Source organism: Mesocricetus auratus, unplaced genomic scaffold (assembly GCF_017639785.1).
Source record: "Mesocricetus auratus isolate SY011 unplaced genomic scaffold, BCM_Maur_2.0 Super-Scaffold_100008, whole genome shotgun sequence".
Classification (NCBI taxonomy): Eukaryota; Metazoa; Chordata; class Mammalia; order Rodentia; family Cricetidae; genus Mesocricetus; species Mesocricetus auratus.
The window spans coordinates 46,333,838-46,353,413 of record NW_024429192.1 but is presented as its reverse complement, the minus strand read 5'-3'; the positions used below and the strand labels follow the sequence as shown (position 1 = coordinate 46,353,413).

Here is a 19,576-nt window from a genome sequence, read left to right as displayed (position 1 = left end):
AACCCGTAGTTCTGTGTGTGGGTGGATCCATGCTTCGTTTTGTGTAGAGGTGGATGAGTTTCTCTGTGGACACCATGCCCCTGTGCAGCCAAGGTCCGACGTGATGTGGGGAGAACAAATAGGATTGGAAAGCAACACTGTCACTTCCTCCTCTGCCAATTGCCGAATTTTGCTTTATGTCTGTTTGTGAAGTACCATTGTTTTGTGCGCTGAGTTTTGTGAGAATGCTAACAGTCAGGTATGACTTCCCTGAAATTTCTTAGCTGTGTGGCATGTTTGTCTCAATGCTTGCAAGCATCTCTGCTTGCATTAGAACACATAGGAAGGACACCTGTCATAGTTCCCATTTTGTTTTACAAGTTTGGTTTGTGACATTACTTTAGTTTTCTTCCATCCATAAGCCAATAACATTTTGATACCTTAGAATGAATATCATTATACCCTTGGGGAATTTTTATGGACTATTTATTCATTTGTCTACCTTGTAATGTATATCAGATGTGCTCAATATGACATTTCCAGTTGAAAAAACAGATTAAATTTATTGATAATATTTACACTTTTTTCAAGACTTTATCATGTAAGTAACAGTTAAAAATTCAACTGGTACAGTTACAAAAGAGAAGGGACATACTTATGAATCCAGGGAACAAAATTTGACACCCTTGTGTAAACACCAGGAAAATCTGGCCTTCCACATCCGTGTCCCCAGCTAACAATGCCAGTCAGAATCCATCTTCCATCGCTCTTTCTTCGACAAGACAAGGGTCCACCCGAATCTCCCTACACAAAAAGATAATATAAACATGAGGGCATGTGTCTCCTGAGCACCAAGTCCATCATTTGTGTGTCTAATACTATTTGTTCATGGTTTTGCTTCTGTGACCATTATGCAAGAGAAAGCAAATTCTCACAAACCCTCGAAGAATTAACTACTAGTAGTCATTGTAACATCAAAAAATAGTAGCAATAGCAGGGGCTGATGTCTAATTAGTGTTGGCTATATGCCCAGCAGTGCCTGGGTTCATTTCACATCACAAAAACATCATGGTTATATTGGAGGACTGACTTCCATTTGTGGACCATTCAGCTTCAGCAGTTGGCTCATTGACCCAGGGTGAAAGAAGAAAGGACATGGTCAACCGGGTCCACTGAAACAATCCCGAGAGCTACTGACTGCCAACTGTTTTCATCTGAGAATGCCTCTGACATCTCAGAGTTTAACCAATCCCTACAGCAGGGCTCTTTAAGTCTAATATCTGGAGCTTTGTGTTTCTAATTTGGAGGGTGGGTAAAGTTACAGCTTGGATGTAAAGCTAAGAAAGTGCTGTAGATTCTGACTAGTAGGGAAGCCAGGTCTTTATTATTATTGCTGGCTCTGTAAGTCTAATTTAATGCCCAAACCTTTGTGCTTGTGTAGAGCACAGCTATGTAGTTGGCCAGCCACACTAAGGTCCTAAAGTATACTGACATTAGTATTAAGAAAAGAAAGGGTTTCCATCCCACCCAGACACTCACACCTCCTGGATGTACAACTTGGGGGAGGGGGAGCTCTACTTAGGCTTTGCTATAGAATAAAGATTTAAAAATGATATGAATGAATTTATATATAGGACCTTGCCCAGAGCTTGCTACCAAATAAAATCTCAGAAAATGGAAGCCATGGTTATAATAAGATGAGGTACTGGCATTGCAACTAAAGTTGGAAAGATGTGGGAAAGCCCCCCACACACACTGCTCCTTATGCTCCAGATCATCTATTTGCTCAGTGTAGATCATGGTGGGATCTGCACAGATTGGAATTAAAGGCTCAAGGTAATGTCCCCAGAAAGTAGCCTACAACTCTCCCTTTCATTCCCAGGACAACCATGAAGCCTACACTAGTGTGCTCTGTCTTGGCCTCCTTCCTCTTCCCTTCCCCAGACTATGCATCAGAGTAAGAGGTAAATGAACCCGGAGTTTGGTGCTGATAGAACAAGTAACAACAATGAGGCGGTCTGTATGTGTCGATGTGTGGATAGAAATTGTTTCTGTATATTTTATTTTTAAAATAAATTTATTTATTTATCTATTTTACATCCTTGCCCCAGTTTCTCTGCCTTCCTTTCCTGCCAGTCCCTTCCCCCCAACCCCATTCTGTTCCCACCCACTCCCCAAATCCATTCCTCCTCCATTTCTAATTAAGAAAGGTCTCCCATAAGTATCAACAAAACATGGCTCATCAAGTTGCAGTCAGACTAAGAACCTCCTCCACATATTAAGGCTGGGCAAGGTGATCCAGTATGAGGAGCAGGGTCCCAAAAGCAAGGAAAAGAGCCGAAGACAGCCCTGTCCCACCATTAGGAGTCCCACAAGAGGACCAAGCTACAGCTCAAGCTGGAGAGGATATGGGGCAAAGGGGAAACTCCTCCACTGCAGTGGGAGTACAAACTTGTAGAGCCACTTTGGAAGTCAGTGAGGCGGTTTCCCAGAAAACTGGGAATCAATCTACCACAGGACCCAGCTATACCACTCTTGAAAATATACCCATATATATCGCAGCTTTATTTGTAATAACCAGAACCTGGAAACCTAGATATCACTCAGCCGAAGGATGAATTTAAAAATTGTACATTTTCCCAGTGGAGTATTACTCAGTTGTTAAAAACATAGACACCGAGAAATTTGAAGGCAAATGAATGAAAGTAGAAAAAAATCATCCTGAGTGAGGTAACCCAGATAGAGATGCAGAAACGTGGTATGTACTCACTCATAAGTGGATGATAATTTTTAAACCCATTCTTTCTCCATGTTTCCCTGGTCTTAGGCAACTGAATCATAATTAGTATTTGGGCATGTCAGATGGAGGAAGGACAAGGACTGCCCTAGATAGTCCCAGGATTGTGTGGATGAAAAGTGAACGCATTTATGGAAAGCACAATATGTTAGCAATGGGAAGGAGGAAGACTCACTTTGCAGGCATCGCTCTTGCCAGACATAACCCCTGCACAGAGCATCCGGGAAGTGATGATTCCGTAGGTGGAAACACAAACAGTTTGATCTATGAGCTCTACCTCTGCTTGCTGCAAAACCGGGGAGCCCTTCTTATCTGGAAGACACATTGGGGATAGATATCACAGTGATGGTAAGGATTACACACTTCTTCCAGGTTTCACTTGAGCAATCAGCTCAGGTTGTCTCCTTTCATTCCGTCTCAGAGCGATTCTCTTGAGGTGAATTCTATTAGCCCCATTTTGCCTCCAAAGAAATGAGGCCTTGTAAGATTAAAGCCTTGCCCAATGGTACACAACCAGAAAGTAACACCAGGACTCAGTCAAAGGTTTGGCTTCACCACCTTATCTATTGAGTTACTGTGCCACTGTGTCCTGTGGGCCTGTTCACTGTTAATACCACTGTTTTCAGTCCAGGAGAGCTTCTCAAAAAGAGACACGTAACTAATGTGTGGGACTCTCCAAGGAGCCATTAAAACTGACTTGTTTTTCTATGGCTTCTTCCTTTCTAACTTGCCTGGCTATAATAAGTCCCAAAACATACATATACACTCATTCTCTTCAAGAAAGTGTCTCGAGTGAGGTGAGTAGTCTCTTGCTCAAATAATAAATAAAGAAAGTGTAGGTTAGGCTTTTTAATCAACTCAACAAAAGCTGGAGTCATCTGGAAACAGAGAACCTCAGTTGAGAAAAAAACCTCATCAGATTGACCTGCCAGCAAGCTTACGGAGCATTTTCTTAATTAATGATTGATGAGAGACGGCTCAGATACTGTGGGCAGTATCACCCCTGGGCAGGTAGTCCTGGAAAGTATGAGAAAGGCAACTAAACATTCATCTTAGCAGCAAGCCAGTAAGCCTCAGCCCTCCATTGTCTCTGATTCAGTTTCTGCATCCAGGCTCCTGCCTTGAGGTCTTGCTCTGACTTCTCTTCATGATGGACTATAGACAGTGCAGTGAAATACACCCTTTCCTCCTCAAGTTACTTTGGGTCATAGTGTTTCTCACAGAAATAGGAAAGCAAGCTAAGACAAGATAGTAAAACCACCAGGCACAACAATATATAAGCAGAATTGTAAGTGTGCAAACAGGTGCCATCCCTCCTTAGGATTCTTAGACTCCAGCAAACTTCATTTGGTGGTGAGTACCACTACTTCCATAATTTCATAATGGTTCTGAGACTCTGAGAAACCACCACAGTGAATCTTTAGAATCATACCAAAGCTGTGGGGTAAACTGAGAAGTTACATGAACTGTATCTGCCATTTCCCCTTGGAAAAGACATCAAAGGGATCTGAGTAATAGATGGGTGCTAACCCCTTTGGGGAAATGCTTAAACAGCTTTGGATTCTCTTCCTCACTGCATCTTTAAATTCAGCTACAAATCATGAGCCAGGGGAAACCTGGGCAAGCTGGATAGAGGGGCTTCCCAGGCATACAACCTGACCTTTACATTAAAAAAAAAGATTCCTTTTCTGGGTATGTGAAAGAATTGCAAAAAGTAATTCCCACTGGGTGGACTGATTCTAGGATGCCTTGATGCCTGCGTCAGAATTTGCAGTCTAAGGTGTGCCCAGGCTGGATTTCTTTCTCACTCCCATCCCTTGGTCAATAGTCCTAGTGTGAGACACACTTACATAACCTTCCAGACAATTGTCTGGGTTGGTGCAGTAGGGTATTCACACGTGTGCTATCTCTTTTACAAAATGAATCACTTCTTTAGATGAAAAGGAGGAATTGCTCTCCTACAGTGGGGTGCCTAGCTCTAGAGTTTGAGAAGGGCCCATATTGACCAGTCCTGTCTTGCTCATACAATTCTTCTATCCCTCCATCAATTGAGCCCTGCTTGTTTTAGGGCAGGTGGGGAAAAAAAGATGACAAAACACAGATAATAAAACCCCCTTCACCGGGCGTTGGTGGCACATGCCTTTAATCCCAGCACTCAGGAGGCAGAGGCAGAGGCAGGCGGATCTCTGTGAGTTCAAGGTCAGCCTGGTCTACAGAGCAAGTTCCAGGACAGTAAATCCAAAACAATACAGAGAAACCCCGTCTCAAAAAACCAAAAATATGAAAAATAAATAAAATAAAACAAACCCCCTTCACTGAGACGGTATATTCAAATCATCTCCGAGCCAGCGCAGATGTCTTTCCTTTGCAGGGCAGGGGCATGACCCTTCACTCATACACACCTGCTTCATGCCTTCGCCCCCAGCCGGTCACCCAGCACTTCTCCCCACTGCGCAGTTTCTGGCCAGCAGGGGGAATACATATTGGCTGAATGAGCTGTTTCAGGGTCTCAGGCCAGGCTATACTGAGCTGTAGCAAAGCAATATCATAATCAAAGGTTTGACTGTTATAGTATTCATGGACCACAATCCTTCTCACTGGAGACACGAACTTGGCATTCCCCTGTACATACATCCCAAGGTGTGCAGTCCATGGAGTGGGGTCAGACAGCCTGGTAAAAAAGGAATGAGACAGATTTAGTAAATTGTTTGGAAGCAAACACTTACAGAGCCATGAGGATCAGAAAAGGAGGGCCTTACTGCCAGACCCTGTCTTCACTCCTGGTTCTGTTCAGGGACATAGCAAGAACCTTGCTATAACTGATAGAAATACCAGCAAGTTACAGCGGTATTCCAAAGAACTCTCTCAATGGTACTTTGAGGAAATATCTCAAAAATTCCTTGCCCTCTGATGTCTCATGAACCACACACAGATCACAAATACAGGTGGCTACAATTAATTTGTTATACTCTTTTACTTATGCTAATGTTATAGACACACAAATACAGTAAGGTATTGTTTGGGAGCCCTTTTACCAAAGTCAAATATAATGGCTATCAACAGATTAGACAATGAAGTGTTGTAAGCTTCAGGGCATAAGGAAATACTTTCATGCAAGCTATCAGAATTTTTACAGATCAGTGTAGTGCTTGCTCAGACCTTGGCCAATTCACTTGAGAGGGGCTTGGAGCTCCCTCATAAGGTTTAGTCTCCCACAGAATCAATGTAGCAGCCAGGGAAAATTTGGGGTGCAGAGAACATGGACGCTTTGGAAGAGAGCTAAGGACATGGTCCCCAGAATTCATACATTAATCTGCTGAGGAGACATCTCCTGAGTGTACCAGAGATCCAAAGACTCTAAGGCTATCATATTTGGAGCAGTTATTTCACTTATTGATGAAGCTACTTTAGTAATTAACATGAATCCTGTAAGTTCCAAGAAAAGCAATGACTCAAATGGTGTAACTTCATTGTAATACTCTAAAATGTTAGGTTAATTGATGTTTTGTTTTACCTAATATCCAGCAGATCTCAGCTAGGGTTTAAAGGGGGGGGGTGTTTGTCTTTTGAGGATGGGTTGTTTTGCTTTTAGATTTATTTATTTTATGTGCATTAGTGCTTTGCCTGCATGTATGTCTGTGTGAGGATGCCAGACACCCTGGAACTGGAGTTACAGACAGCTGTAAGCCACATGGGTGCTGGGAAATGAACCCAGGTCGTCTGGAAGCACAGTCAGTGTCTCTAACTGTTAAGTCATCTCTCCAGCCCCTAGGTATAAGTTTTAAGTGAGGTTTTATTTTTTAAGTTTTGCCTTTACCCTTAGTTAAAGGTGTAGGAGGAAGCCTGTATGCCGCCATTAACCATGTGACTTACTAGAGGCGCATACAGATGAGGTAATAAAAGGGATACGTCTTTAGTCATGCCTAAAGTGGGTATGGTTAGCAGTGTGGTAAACCGCCCTTTTATTACCTCATCTGTATGCGCCTCTAGTAAGTCACATGGTTAATGGCGGCATACAGGCTTCCTCCTACATAAAGGAGAATCTTTCCCATAATAACCACTTTGGCAAAAGCAAACAGAGCCCTTCCAATGATAGTCCTAACTTTTGGTGTCCCTGCATCATCCAAAAGAGATCACTGCTCTCCAGCCAATACTGCCCCCTTTGCATTCCATACACTGACTTAGGTTTGCCCCTGTGGTTTGAAAGCCAGTCTCCATTTCCTCAGCCTAATGAAAGCATATCCAGCCTTGGTGCTTCCTTTGTGTTCTTTTTCTTTATGTCAATGATAGCTAAAAACAAAATTGGATAAAACTGGTTACCCCCACCTGAAGACATAAAGGAGCCCAACTAAATTGATCATTTCCAGCAGGAAGTTTTTTCCCCAAACCAGAGGTTAGATGTATAGTTTTGAAGGTGAAGATTGGGATGCTCTACCTGTTCCCATGGAAACAGTGGGCTGCAGAGAGAAGCCACTCCCTGGAGATGACTGAGGCACCACAGTAGGCTGATCCAACGAAGTGGAGGCTCACCTGCCATGGCCAGGTCCCCTCATAGGAGTCAGAACCCCCAACGATGCGGTGGGGAGAGGAAGAACTTCTGCTACAGCCTTTGGGAGAGGAAGGGTCATATAACTGAAAGGCAGACAGAAGAAACACACACAGCGAACCAGAAATTCAATCGCGTCTATGGCCGGGTTAGAAACTGACTCATCAAGTCATCAGTTGGAAATCTCCTACTTATCTAGCAGAGAGGAAATCTGTAGGTTTGTCTAGAACCAGAGCCAACAAAGCACCACTCCTTTGCTTCTGAGAGCATGCCCTGACTTGGTGTCTACACACTGATTCATACTGGGAGAGGAGGCCCTATAGTAACAGCTGACATAAACAGCAGCTCATGGAGTGGAAAAGAAACAGGAAGTTCCAAACATGAAACAATTCATAATGTCTTTGAAGTTTTATTAATTTGAGAGACGCCATTTGGAAGAGAATTTGTAAGCCCAAGACGTGGACATTTATTAAAAAGTTATCAATGTCATTGCTTTCTGGTGTAAATGGCACTGATAAGGAGGTAGCATGACCCTATTGCCTCATGATTAATTAAAGGTCACATTACTGAGGAGAACATATGACATAAAGAATCTTGGTGCTGTTTTTACTGAGTGTCATCTTACTAAAAGTCATCTGCCAGGCTTCACAGCTTTATACACAGGTAAATTTTTTCTTTATTGGGATTATTAGAAAGCATTCTGTGCATAAACTCTATTATCAAGAAGGAAGATGGAGCAAACTTCAGGGTTTTTATTCCTTTGTAACAATGTCATATTCAGTTCACCAATAAGTATTGTTACTTCCTAGATCCATAGCAATCTCTGTTTGAGGAATAGTACTCTCAAGCGATAAAAGTAGACAGTGGATAAAGGAAGAGGAAATACACAATCAAAAGAAGCCAATTCTACACACTGCAGCCCTCTTCGTCACTTCCGTCTGGACAATCCACTATCCCATCACACTGCGCATTTTGTTTCTGGAAGCACATGTCATTGCCACATTTAAAGGTCCTGTTGGTGCATGGGATGCCTAAACATGAGCAAAAAGAAGAAACGGTTTTTGTTGTTGCTGTTCATGGTCAGAAACTGGTTTGAGGGAATGACATGGAACTCTGCCAAAAGAGGTATCAGACACAACATCGCTGTTTTCTGCTCTGGAAAAAGCTGGCCGAGGAAAATGGGGACACCCCACAGGGACCTCTTCCTTCATGTAAGCAGATCCATTGGAAGGCAGGCAAATAGCACACAGCTGAGATTCACTCCAACTGCCTCTCCATACCATGGGGAACACAAGGTAAATAGTTTGCCATATCAATGGCCTTGGGTCATGGCCTCTTAGCTATTGCATAGTCTTACTGTCCAAGAAGGAAAAAAAAATGTCATAACACACCACAAGCAGTCCTCTCAGGTTGTTAGGGGAAAATAAGGAGGAGATATACTGAATTACAATGCATTTGTTCACCACCTATAAGATTCACTTCCTGAGGTGGTATGAGCAGGTGTCCTCACAGTGTCTGGCAGGCTCCTCTCTGACAGACCTTCTTTGTCTAACCTATAGCTAGCATGAAAAGCAAGTATAACCACAAAAATGTGCCAATATTTGCACATGAGCACATCTAAATCCACCCCACCTACTGTGAGCAAGTATGTCATTGTTTTCTTGGATGGGGAGGATTCTCAGAACAAGAGTTATCAGGGCTAAGACTGAGAATGGTCTGGGGAAACTGGGGCATGATGATCTCTCTGAATACAACAGAGCTTTTTGGCTCGTTGAGGTTCTATAGAAAGACCACAGCCCTGTGTGTCTTCCTCACTCCGAGTGCAGTTCTGCTCATCCTGGCCATCCTCACAGTCCCAGAAGCCATCACAGACCAGGGGGCCACGCTGCTGGAAGATACTGGCGTTGCAGGCAGGTTTGGAAGTCACTGTGGTGAGAGACACAAAAGTCATGAACACAGGACATCAGCTGGGCTGTCCCATGACCAACTGTGTCCCTCTATGAACCTTAACATGGCTAATACAATAAAGTGATAGAGTTTTCCTTGAAATGACATATCCCTGGAAGAAAGCAGATGTTTAGCATATATAACTCTGTAAAGAGAAGCTTTTTCCTTGTGAGAAGCCTTCCCGCCCGCCTGGTTCCAGATCTGCATCAGTCCCAAATAAACACACAGGAGGCTATATTAATTATGAAGTTGTTGGCCTTGCTTGTCTCTTACTGGCTAGCTCTGCTTTAAGTAATTACTCCATAATTGTTAATCTAAGTATGTCTCTTACCGGAGAATAGGTCCGGGCTCCTACCCCAATGGCGTTACATCTCGACTCTCTTGTGTTTCTCCTACCCAGAGTCCTCCTGGACTCCTAGTCCCTCCTATCTAGATTCCCTATTGGCCAGACAGTACTTTATTGACAAATGCACAGGCAAATAACAGGACTTCCCCAACATAACTCCTTTCTTTGATATAACTCCTTGTGTAAGAGTTTGTCAGGTCTTGTTTTTGCTATTAGGTAAATATTTAAATTGGGTAGTTTAAGTAACTTTAACTGGTTGCATCATAACCAGTTTGAGACAAGATTTCGCTGTGTAACCCTAGCTAACCTGGAAACCACTATGCAGACCAGGATGACCCCTGAACGCAAAGAGATCCACCTGCCTCTACCTCCTGAGTGATGGGATTAAAGATGTGCGCCACCATGCCTGGCATAAGTAACCCTTGTCTAAGGAAAAAAAGCTTCTCATCAGCGTGTATCTGAGTTGAACTTGCCTACCCTCCCAAAGAAGGTGCAATTGACTGAAATGGGAGATTTAATCTTTTTTTTTTTTTTGGTTTTTTGTTTGTTTGTTTGTTTGTTTTTACAAGACAGGGTTTCTCTGTATTGTTTTGGAGGCTATCAGTCCAGCCCGGCCTCGAACTCACAGAGATCCGCCTGCTTCTGCCTCCCGAGTGCTGGGATTAAAGGCGTGCGCCACCACCGCCTGGCTAATCTTATCTATCTCTTCACTTTGGGTCCCTGACCAAAAATAAGAGGTGTTCACAAAAAGCTTGGTGAAAAAATTAATGAATGTCAGATCTTAAAGGACATCAGACTTGTGGTCCACATGTGAAACCACTTGAAAATTGTTTGATTCTGATAGGTCTATACCCCAAACACCACTGATTCCTCTTTGACACACTTCTTGAATTACCATCCCTGTCATGGCAGGTACAGTGTGCCAGCAAGCATCTTTAGAAGGGATGGTTTCTCAGTGATTTCTGGATTGTGAAATTTAGCAGTTTTATTCTCTTGCCTAGGTGACCAGAGTATTTCTCATCTTAGCTCCTCTGAGTGGTGAGAGAAGTATATTGTTGCCTTGAAATAGTTGGTTGTCTCCAACAGTGCCCAGCTGACATCTGTAGGATAGCTTCAAAACTGATATGGTGAAATATAATGAGCAAAGCATTGGTCATTATAAAGTAATGGCAATGGCTTTCAGCTGGAGCATCAGAGCAAAGAACAGTAAGGAACAAAAAGAATCTTCAACCACAAAAATTGCCAGTATCTGTTTTCTTAAGAAACAGAAGCCAGGTTGTGTCGGTGCACACCCTTACCCCAGCACTCAGGAGGTCAGGTGGATGTCTGGTGAGTTCGAAGCTAGCCTGGAAACCCTGTCTCCAAAAAAGAAAAAAGAAAAGGCAAGAGAAAGAAAGGAAGGAAGGAAGGAGGGAGGGAAGGAAGGAAAGGAATTAGAATATTTTATAGATATAGACTGCTAATAAGCCATAAACTAAGAAGATTTTTGAATTTAAAAGTATACAAAGGAGTTAAGGATGCAGCTCAGTGTTAGAGAACTTGCCTACCACATGAAAGGCACTAGGCATGATTCCAGTACACACACACACACACACACACACACACACACAGTAGAGGCACGGGTTATTTTTATGAACATAATTTCATATAGTTGTCGTATAATAAGTATAATGTCTGTCTAAAGACAGGGAAAAACCACATACCATTACTGTTATAAGAGTATTTAAACACTGAAAAAAATGTTGCCAATAGTTTCATATTGTCCAGTAAATTATCTTCTAAATATTGTTCCCTGAAACTAGAAATAAATTCAGAAGCAGGTTACAAATCACAATGAAAAATCAAGATATAAATTCTCCATCTAGACTAGGACTATCCTGTATCTGTCTCTCCATCTAGACTAGGACTATCCTGTATCTGTCTCTCCATCTAGACTAGGACTATCCTGTATCTGTCTCTCCATCTAGACTAGGACTATCCTGTATCTGTCTCTCTATCTAGACTAGGACTATCCTGTATCCGTCTCTCCATGTAGACTAGGACTATCCTGTATCCGTCCCTCAGTCACTACCAGCACGATATCACTGTGCATGCAGAAGAGGAGGCAGGAAGACTGTGAGAGCTAGAGGACTCTAAAGAAGCAGTGTTTTCGGATGCAATGGGACTGGTACACATATGAACTCACAGAGACTGTGGCAGCAAGCACACAGCCTCCATAGGTCCAAGCCATACTGGATCCCAGCACTGAGAAGGGAAAGGACATGAGCTAACTGAAAAGCTACCTCCAAATGACCTCTGCTTGCAAAAGAAAAATTATTTTTCTCCAATGGATTCTCACCGAGTACATTAACTACATGTAAGGGCTGGCCCCATGCCGAGCAGTAGATGGCCAACACAAAACAAGCTCAGTGGCATTTGTGTAGACTTTTTCTCTCCTATTGCTTTGCTTGGTATTTTTCTTTTTTATTTAACATTACAAGTCTTTTGATTGTATATTATGGCTTCCAATGCTTGAATGCATGATCAAGAAAAAATGATTGGGCTAATTAAACCATTGAGTTTTGGTGTATCTAGTGACCTACAGCAACTAGAGACTGCAACACAGGGATTCCAAGAAGTTACTTATTCATAATGAGTTCATATTACACCTACCACAGAAAAGTTCATCACTTTCATCAAAACAGTCATTTACTCCATCGCAGCGCTGGGCCTGGGGGATGCACAAACCAGAGGAGCATCTAAAAGATCCAGCAGGACAAGCTATAGGCAATAAAAGAAAAAAGAAAGTAAAAAAGAAAGAATGAAAGAGAAAAGAAACAGAAAATCTTGTCTGGTTCCTAAAACTCATCAGACCACCTTAGCAAAGAATTATGAAGTATTAGTTGATTAGGGATTTGGTAGAAAAATGGAAGCAATGATAAAAACCATGACTATGGGTAATTTTTAATGCATAATTTCAATAAGCAAAGAATAAAAGCAAATTAATGCTACAGAAGGTGAACATAGTAAGACCAATGTCTGCTCTCAAAGCCCAGAGCTCCTGCCTCCCCCCTCACTGTCCATTGTTCCTTCCAACTTAACCAGGCTACTCATCAGAGATCAAACCATTGAGCCTGAGCTTGTGGGTGAGTACTACAGAAATAATAATTGCTTTCTCCTCTCGTGTGAAAGGACAGAGGCGAACATGTCAGGCCAGCTACCACCTCAGTGGCAGTGGGAAGAGTGGATGGTGTGATAGACTATCATCAGCATGTGTGAAACCATTAGCAATTAAGATGTTTTGCCTCTCCTGTGTCCCCACTAGAAATTCAAACACTCTGAATATCAGAACACAGCACTGAATCCAGAAGCAAGTGTGTTTAGAGTTGGCAGAGTAAAACAAGGTACAAAGAAGCTTCTACTCACACCATAATTGTAGAATCTCCACTGTGTTACTTTTGTTGTCACTTTTCAAAAGGAGCTAAAATATCTCCAGTCATTATCTACACTCTGCAGCTTCAACAACTTCCGCCAAAAGTCTCCTTTCCTAAGACCACTTCCTGGCCATGTTCTGTGGTTTCTTATACAAATTTGAACTTTCTGAAAGTTGAACTATGAGTCATCTCAATTAACCAACTCTCCCCAGTCACTGTCCTCCAAAGAGAATACAAAATGCCACTCACAGATCCACTGCATATTGATATAAACACTATGATCACAAGGAGTTATGGCTAACACAAACAACATCCAGATGAATGTGGTGTCACATGCCTGTTATCCCAACACCGTGGAGGTCAAGGCATGAGGACTGATATGAGTTCAACACCAGCCTGGTCTACATAGGCTAGCCAGGGCTACACAGATAGAATTTGTTTCAAAGGGAAAAAAATGAGAAAGAAAGAAGAGGAGGATGAGGGAAGGAAATCAAGAAAGAGCAAAATATGAGCTTTTCCTATATTTTAAAAGTCATATGAAAAACTTCATCTCAATTCTAAGTCAGTAATATCAAAAAGTTGTTTTTTCTATAATTTAAAATATATCACTAATATATAATTTGATGTGCATTTTATTATTTTTAGTATATACAATTTGCCTATTTTTAAAAGATATGTATATAATAGCAAATAACAAAAACGAGGCAGTATTAATTCCTTAAGTTCTCAAGGCCTGAAGTAAAGGAGGATTGGCCTTCCTTTATCATTAAGAGCTCATTAGGTTTTCTAAACTGCTTCCAAACTTACGTTGACTGATATTGTAGCTGCCATATTCTACCAAAAGAGGTTTGTCTGAAAGTCTGGAGCTACACTGGAGCTGGATGTGGACCAAGGGGCTGGGCACTCGGAAAATGGTCTCATGATCCATGTAGGAGCCACAGTACCTGAGAAGACAAGAGGCGGGGAGGACATGTGGCATGAGGTCCCATAGACTGTGTTCCCTTGCCAGTGGACATCACTGATGCTTTGTCATTCAGGCTCCATGAGCAGAGATGCTTCTGGTAGAGCTAACAATAACAGATACTTTGTGTTGTGGGACTGTGATGTGGTAAGAGTTTTCTCCTTTGCTAAACAGAACAAACACAGTACTGTTGAGCTGTTGATTTCTTTACCCACACCGCAAATTAACAGAATAATGAATCAAATTCTCCTAGTGTTTATATTTTTATTGTCAAAAATATGTAACAAGAATGGCCCGCTTTTATCCATAAACCCCTTGGTAGAGTAGAATCTGTGAGCTCAGGCTCAAAATATGCAAATAATCCCACCCACAGTTGAGACAAAAGAAAACAGCATTAATTCAATCTTAATTGAAATCTGATATGCACCCTGGGGCTTGTCCTTGGCAACATTTCAAAGATGTAACAATTTTCCACAGTATTCCCTACCTTGACTTTTTCTCTTCTTCCCATCATTTCACGTGAGCAGGGTTCCCAGGGTTCTTTTGAGTAAATGTCACTCTAGTTAATAATTCTCATTATGTGAGCATTGTAGTTAATGGAGCATAGAATATTACTTTACAGTGAGATAAGTTAGTTTACAGCCCTGTGTAGGCGCTGCCTTTCCAGTGTGAAACCTGTCAAGTCTCTATGGGAAACAGCTGATATAAAAATTGAGGGATCACTTGGTACCTGTGAATGCCAAGCACTCTAGACTCTCAAGGCATTTGGGAACTGCTTATGTTCCATGAACCCAAAGCTGACCTGTATTATTCAATAGTCTTTGGCAGCTGGCTGAAATTCAGGAAGTGAGAGGATATAGCCAGTGACTAGGACACAAGAAAGAAATGGCTGTCCCTTCCATTAGCATCTGGGATTTTCTTGCAAAGTTGAGCTCCTCTTGGGTGTATTTGTATGTTTTAAATGTGGAGGATCTCCTACAAGATCATGTAGTTGAAATAGTTGGTCCTAAGGTGGTGACACTATTATAGGTTGTAAACACTTAGGAGACAGGTTCCAGCTGGAAGTAGATAGTTAGGGATAGAATACTAAGGGATGCATTCTCCTGGATCCACCCCACTCCTCCTCACTCTACCCCACCCTCGCACCTGCTCCACCTTCTGCTTCCTGGTTGGCCTCTGCAATGTGCCCAGCTACCCCATGTTTCTGCCCACCAGACTGAGGCACTCCTTATCCACCACAACAACAAACTAAAATCCACTGAAACTGAATCAAACTAAATCCTTCTTTCTGTCTTATATGTTGTGATAATAACAAGAAAATTAACCAGCACACATGCTAAGGAGGGGATCAAGAAGCAAGGTTCCTTTGCACCCATGCTTGGGCTGGAGTTTGAAGATGGTTAGTGTGCTTCAGGACATGATGGTGGCTTATAGATTAAAAGTATAAAACATGAGAGATCAAAGAAACCAAGTAAGAGTCACTTTATATTCTGTACAGACACATGACAAGGAATGGGAATCATAAAGAAGTGAATCGATTTGTTGAAGTTCCAACAGCAAAGATATTTCTACTGACCCAGGATCTGTGCACAAGTTGGCACAATGCTAAACTCTAGCACTTTCTAAGACACCAAAGGGCTGCTTTGCTAGAGTTGTACAAAGGCTATTATTCACTACACTGGGATTCCAATACTGCATTCAGCTTTCCTGGGCACAAATACCCACGTCTATGTTGTCTTATGTTTCAGAAAGACGTTGGATTTCTTCCCAGCAACATTGTGTTTTTGTTTTGCTTTGCTTTCTCGCTTCCCCATTGCAACCCACAGTCCCTTGACCCACTTCTCAGCTCAGTTTTGACGATACAAAGCAGAGCCTTTCTTCTTTAGATGGAAAGAACTGGTATGGACAGATCTGGAGACTTACATCCTCAGGGGACAAGGGGAATCAGATGAGTTTGTTAAGACTTCACTGGCCTAAAGGACTGTAGGAAGAGCCTCTGTTTCAGGGTTTCAGGGAAAGTATTGGGGGCAGGAAGCTTTCCTGGTATTAGTTGGGAGGAGACTCTTCTACTTGAAGCAAAAAGACTGGGCTCGTACTTGTTATGAGAGGAAAAAGTCCTCTCTCCTTTTCAAAGCACAGTTTGAGCCAGGAGGTAGTGATGCACACCTTTAATCCTAGTGCTCAGGAGGCAGAGGCAGGTGAATTTCTGAGTTCAAGGCCAACCTAGTCGACAGAATAAGTTCCAGGACAGCAAGGGCCACACAGAGAAATCCTGTCTCAAAAAACAAAACAAAAACCAAAGCACAGTTTGTTCATTCTTAGGCTCATAGCTCCACAAAAGATGAGTCAGTGTGTGTGCTAAGAATCTTTGCTTTCATTGTATATCAAGTGCAGTATTCTTAAAATTTCAGGGACACATTACACATTGTTTTGTTTTTGTTTGTTTGTTAGGTAAGGATGTCTCACTATGTAGACATAGCTGGCCTGAAACTTGCTATGTATAGCAGTCTATCCTGGAGCTGCCTTTGCCTCTGACATGTTAGAATTAAAGGCGTGCACCACATACTTTTGACATATTTTGCATTTTTTTCATTGAACACTAACAAAAACAAGTTTAAAAATAACTGTAATCAAAAGGGGCAATATTTTTCCTAGTTGAATAGCTACAAGATGGTAGGCAAGGGTTAAATTTGAACCTATATAAGAGATACTTGAAGCTGGGCGTGGTAGTTCACATCTTTAATCCCAACACTGGAGAGGCAAACATGTCTCTGTGAGTTCAAGGCCAGCCTGGTCTACATGGTGAGTTCCAGAATAGCCAGGACTATAAAGAGACAAAATAATATCACTTATTTGATACAGGCTGTGTTTCAAAAATGAGTAAAGGCCGTATTTTAATGATGTATTTCAGAAAGGTGGCTTCCAGTGGAAACAGGAGCATGATTACTTTGCAGATTGTCTAAACAAATGAAAAGGTGTCTTGTTCAGAAAACCTCTTAGAGAGCTGGGCAAATGGCTTAGTGAGTAAGTGCTTGCTGTGCAAGCTTGCACACTTGGTTTTGAATCCTAACACCCACATAGAAAGCCAGGGTCCCTGAGCATCTGTAATTCAGTGCTGGAGATATGAGGACAGGAGAATCACTGAGGCTTGCTAGTTTGTGGGGACAACAGACCCTGGCCAGAAACCCACTCCTCCATCAGCCTGGGAGCAGGCAGCTGCAAGACAATGTTTACTGAAAACATTGAAAACAATCCAGTGCCCTAAGAAATGTTTACTGGAGCTATAAATTCCTGATAAAGGCTTGATAAGGGCTTGTTCACTGAAACACCCTGACTTTGATCTTCCCGATGGCTAGCCACTTCTTCCTGTCCCCCCTGCTGTTCCAGGTTCTGGTGTCAGGGATTTAACCACCAGCCAGGAGGAGGTAGAGAGGTGTGTGTGCATATGAGTGGATGGATGGCAGAAGCTTTTCTGGAGGGAAGCGTTTTTTTGGGACGTTCTCCTGAGCCTTCTTGGGGAGCATAAAGATTTCTTAACGCAACCGACTGGTCTCTGTGTCATCAATCCCGACACCCTGGCCACATTCTCGGATACAGGCTGCGCAGCAGGCACGGCACTAGTTGACTGGCCAGCCAAAAAAACAAACAACAAACAAACAAACAAACAAACAAAAACTCTAGTTCAGTGATACATGGTCTCAAAAACAACAGCAGATAGAGAGTGAGAGAGGACAATAGCTGATATCAACCTCCAGGATGTCAGCATGGGTGTACACACACACACACACACACACATATATATATATATATTTATACTCAAAAGTATTTTTTAATAGAAAGAAATGTGGAAGGAGAAAAGGGAGGCTCTTGGGAAGGGAAAATTTCATTCAGGAAATAACAAAGACAAAAGAATTGGCTGGAAAATCCTTTAACTCACATGATACTTCTTTGAGCCATGCACTATATAACAAAAACTCCAAGACAGATCACAGCTGCATTTTTGAATAGCCTTATAGGTTTAGGAATAAATCAACAACAATAATTTCTAAGGAACAAGTTAAGAGCTAGGATGATAGGGCCTCTGTGATGGATTCAGAAATGCAGGCAGTATGTATGAGATCTTTCTGTCCAACTATTTCCAAATGCAAGGGCACAGCCTGGTCAGCTAGTCCTCTTCTACAATGTCAAACCAAATGGCAGTCTCTTATTCTTGAACCTCCAGAATGAGGTACCCTGGTAATTTTTCCCAGTGGCTCCAGGATATTTGAACACTTCAACAATACCTTTGTAAGATGTAGAATATGCTCACAAATAGCCCAGAAGGCATGAGGATGAGGGTCCAAATTTTGCTTTGACCACAGGTGCCAACTGTCCACATATATGTTTCTGAATACCTCTATCCTTGGCTTCCTTCTCTCAGAAAACTGAACACTCCTAGAAGACAGTGAACTTCCCATATGACCCCCCACATATGAAAATCACTTACATGTGTTCATTAATTTCCCACCAGCCATGCTCACAGCCTTTCATACTCTTCTTAGTTATTGAATAATTGTAGAACTTCAGGGCTATGCCAAGAGTTGTCAGGGGAGTCTGTGAAAAACAAAACTCAAGTGAGAAAAATGCCTCAGTAGAAGAAGGTGTTTCAGGTTAAAATGTCCTTTCCTGCTCAGTACTCATTCTTTTGGTTTATTGTTTTAAATATATTCTACTCTTTGTGTTACATAGCCCTTGGTAAGATATACTATGGTGGGAAGGGGAGAAGGAACCCTAGAGAGGGGGATGGCGGGAGACAGGTGCTATCAAGTGGGCAATGGCAAAATGGAGACAGGAGAAAGGATAATGCAAGGTAGAGGAAAGAAGGGGACATAAGGACACTCAGAACATCATAGGGAAACATTTTATAAGTTCACTCAAAAATACAGATATGTGTCCAAAAATATATATGTATTTTATGTATATATATGTGTTGTGTTTATGTATGTAAATGGGTTATGTTACATGGGATGACAATGCTCCTCCCAAGAGCCATGCACTATATAACAAAAACTCCAGTGCTAGGCATGGAAAACTTCCTTGTAGTTGTTAGTCAGAGGAATACCAGTCTCCCCAAACAATATGGGCTGTTTCCATTGACCTTGGTTCCCTTTCAGAACTAAGACCCTATTATTGATGAAAACACATTCATCAGACACAGAGCTTAGAGGAATTGAGCTGGAACTGACTTGGAAGGCTCCTCCCTGAGAACTTTTGGGAAGTTCTAAGCATGTTGCCAAGAGAGAGAAGCAGTCAGTAGTTCTACCCAGGTATAAAGACTATGAACCACAAAAATGACTTGGTGCAATAGTGGTATGTTTATCTTTGAGGCAACCAACAGCTACCTAATTTGACAGAAGGCCTGATGGATAGCAGGGAAACCATGCCTGATACTGAAGACCTAGAAAACTACTTGTAACTGGTGAGGTCATAGGCCCTACGGGAGACTCTACTGCCGCCATTTTCCTACATCAATATAATTTCTAACTGTGTTCTAAATACTTACTCTTACAGATGAGTGTGGCTCTCATTCCTCATCAAATAAGCTTCT

The 19,576-nt window shown here is 42.0% G+C and overlaps 1 protein-coding gene across 2 annotated transcripts in view; it reads right to left on the bottom strand.

Moving 5' to 3' along the window:
* Positions 1-522: 522 nt before the first annotated feature.
* Positions 523-19,576, bottom strand: part of Tmprss7 (transmembrane serine protease 7) — a 37,552-nt gene continuing 18,498 nt past the window's right edge. The window contains exons 10-18 of one of the 2 annotated variants that reach the window (XM_005074762.4): positions 18,476-18,582; positions 13,836-13,972; positions 12,268-12,375; positions 9,138-9,248; positions 8,237-8,353; positions 7,212-7,383; positions 5,179-5,447; positions 2,952-3,088; positions 523-783 (exon numbers count right to left, since the gene is read on the bottom strand). In XM_005074762.4, coding sequence (XP_005074819.1) covers positions 613-783; positions 2,952-3,088; positions 5,179-5,447; positions 7,212-7,383; positions 8,237-8,353; positions 9,138-9,248; positions 12,268-12,375; positions 13,836-13,972; positions 18,476-18,582 — 1,329 coding nt within the window. In that variant the 3' untranslated portion in view covers positions 523-612. The remainder of the gene's footprint in view (positions 784-2,951; positions 3,089-5,178; positions 5,448-7,211; positions 7,384-8,236; positions 8,354-9,137; positions 9,249-12,267; positions 12,376-13,835; positions 13,973-18,475; positions 18,583-19,576) is intronic. The other variant, XM_040750758.1, reaches the window with a different exon arrangement.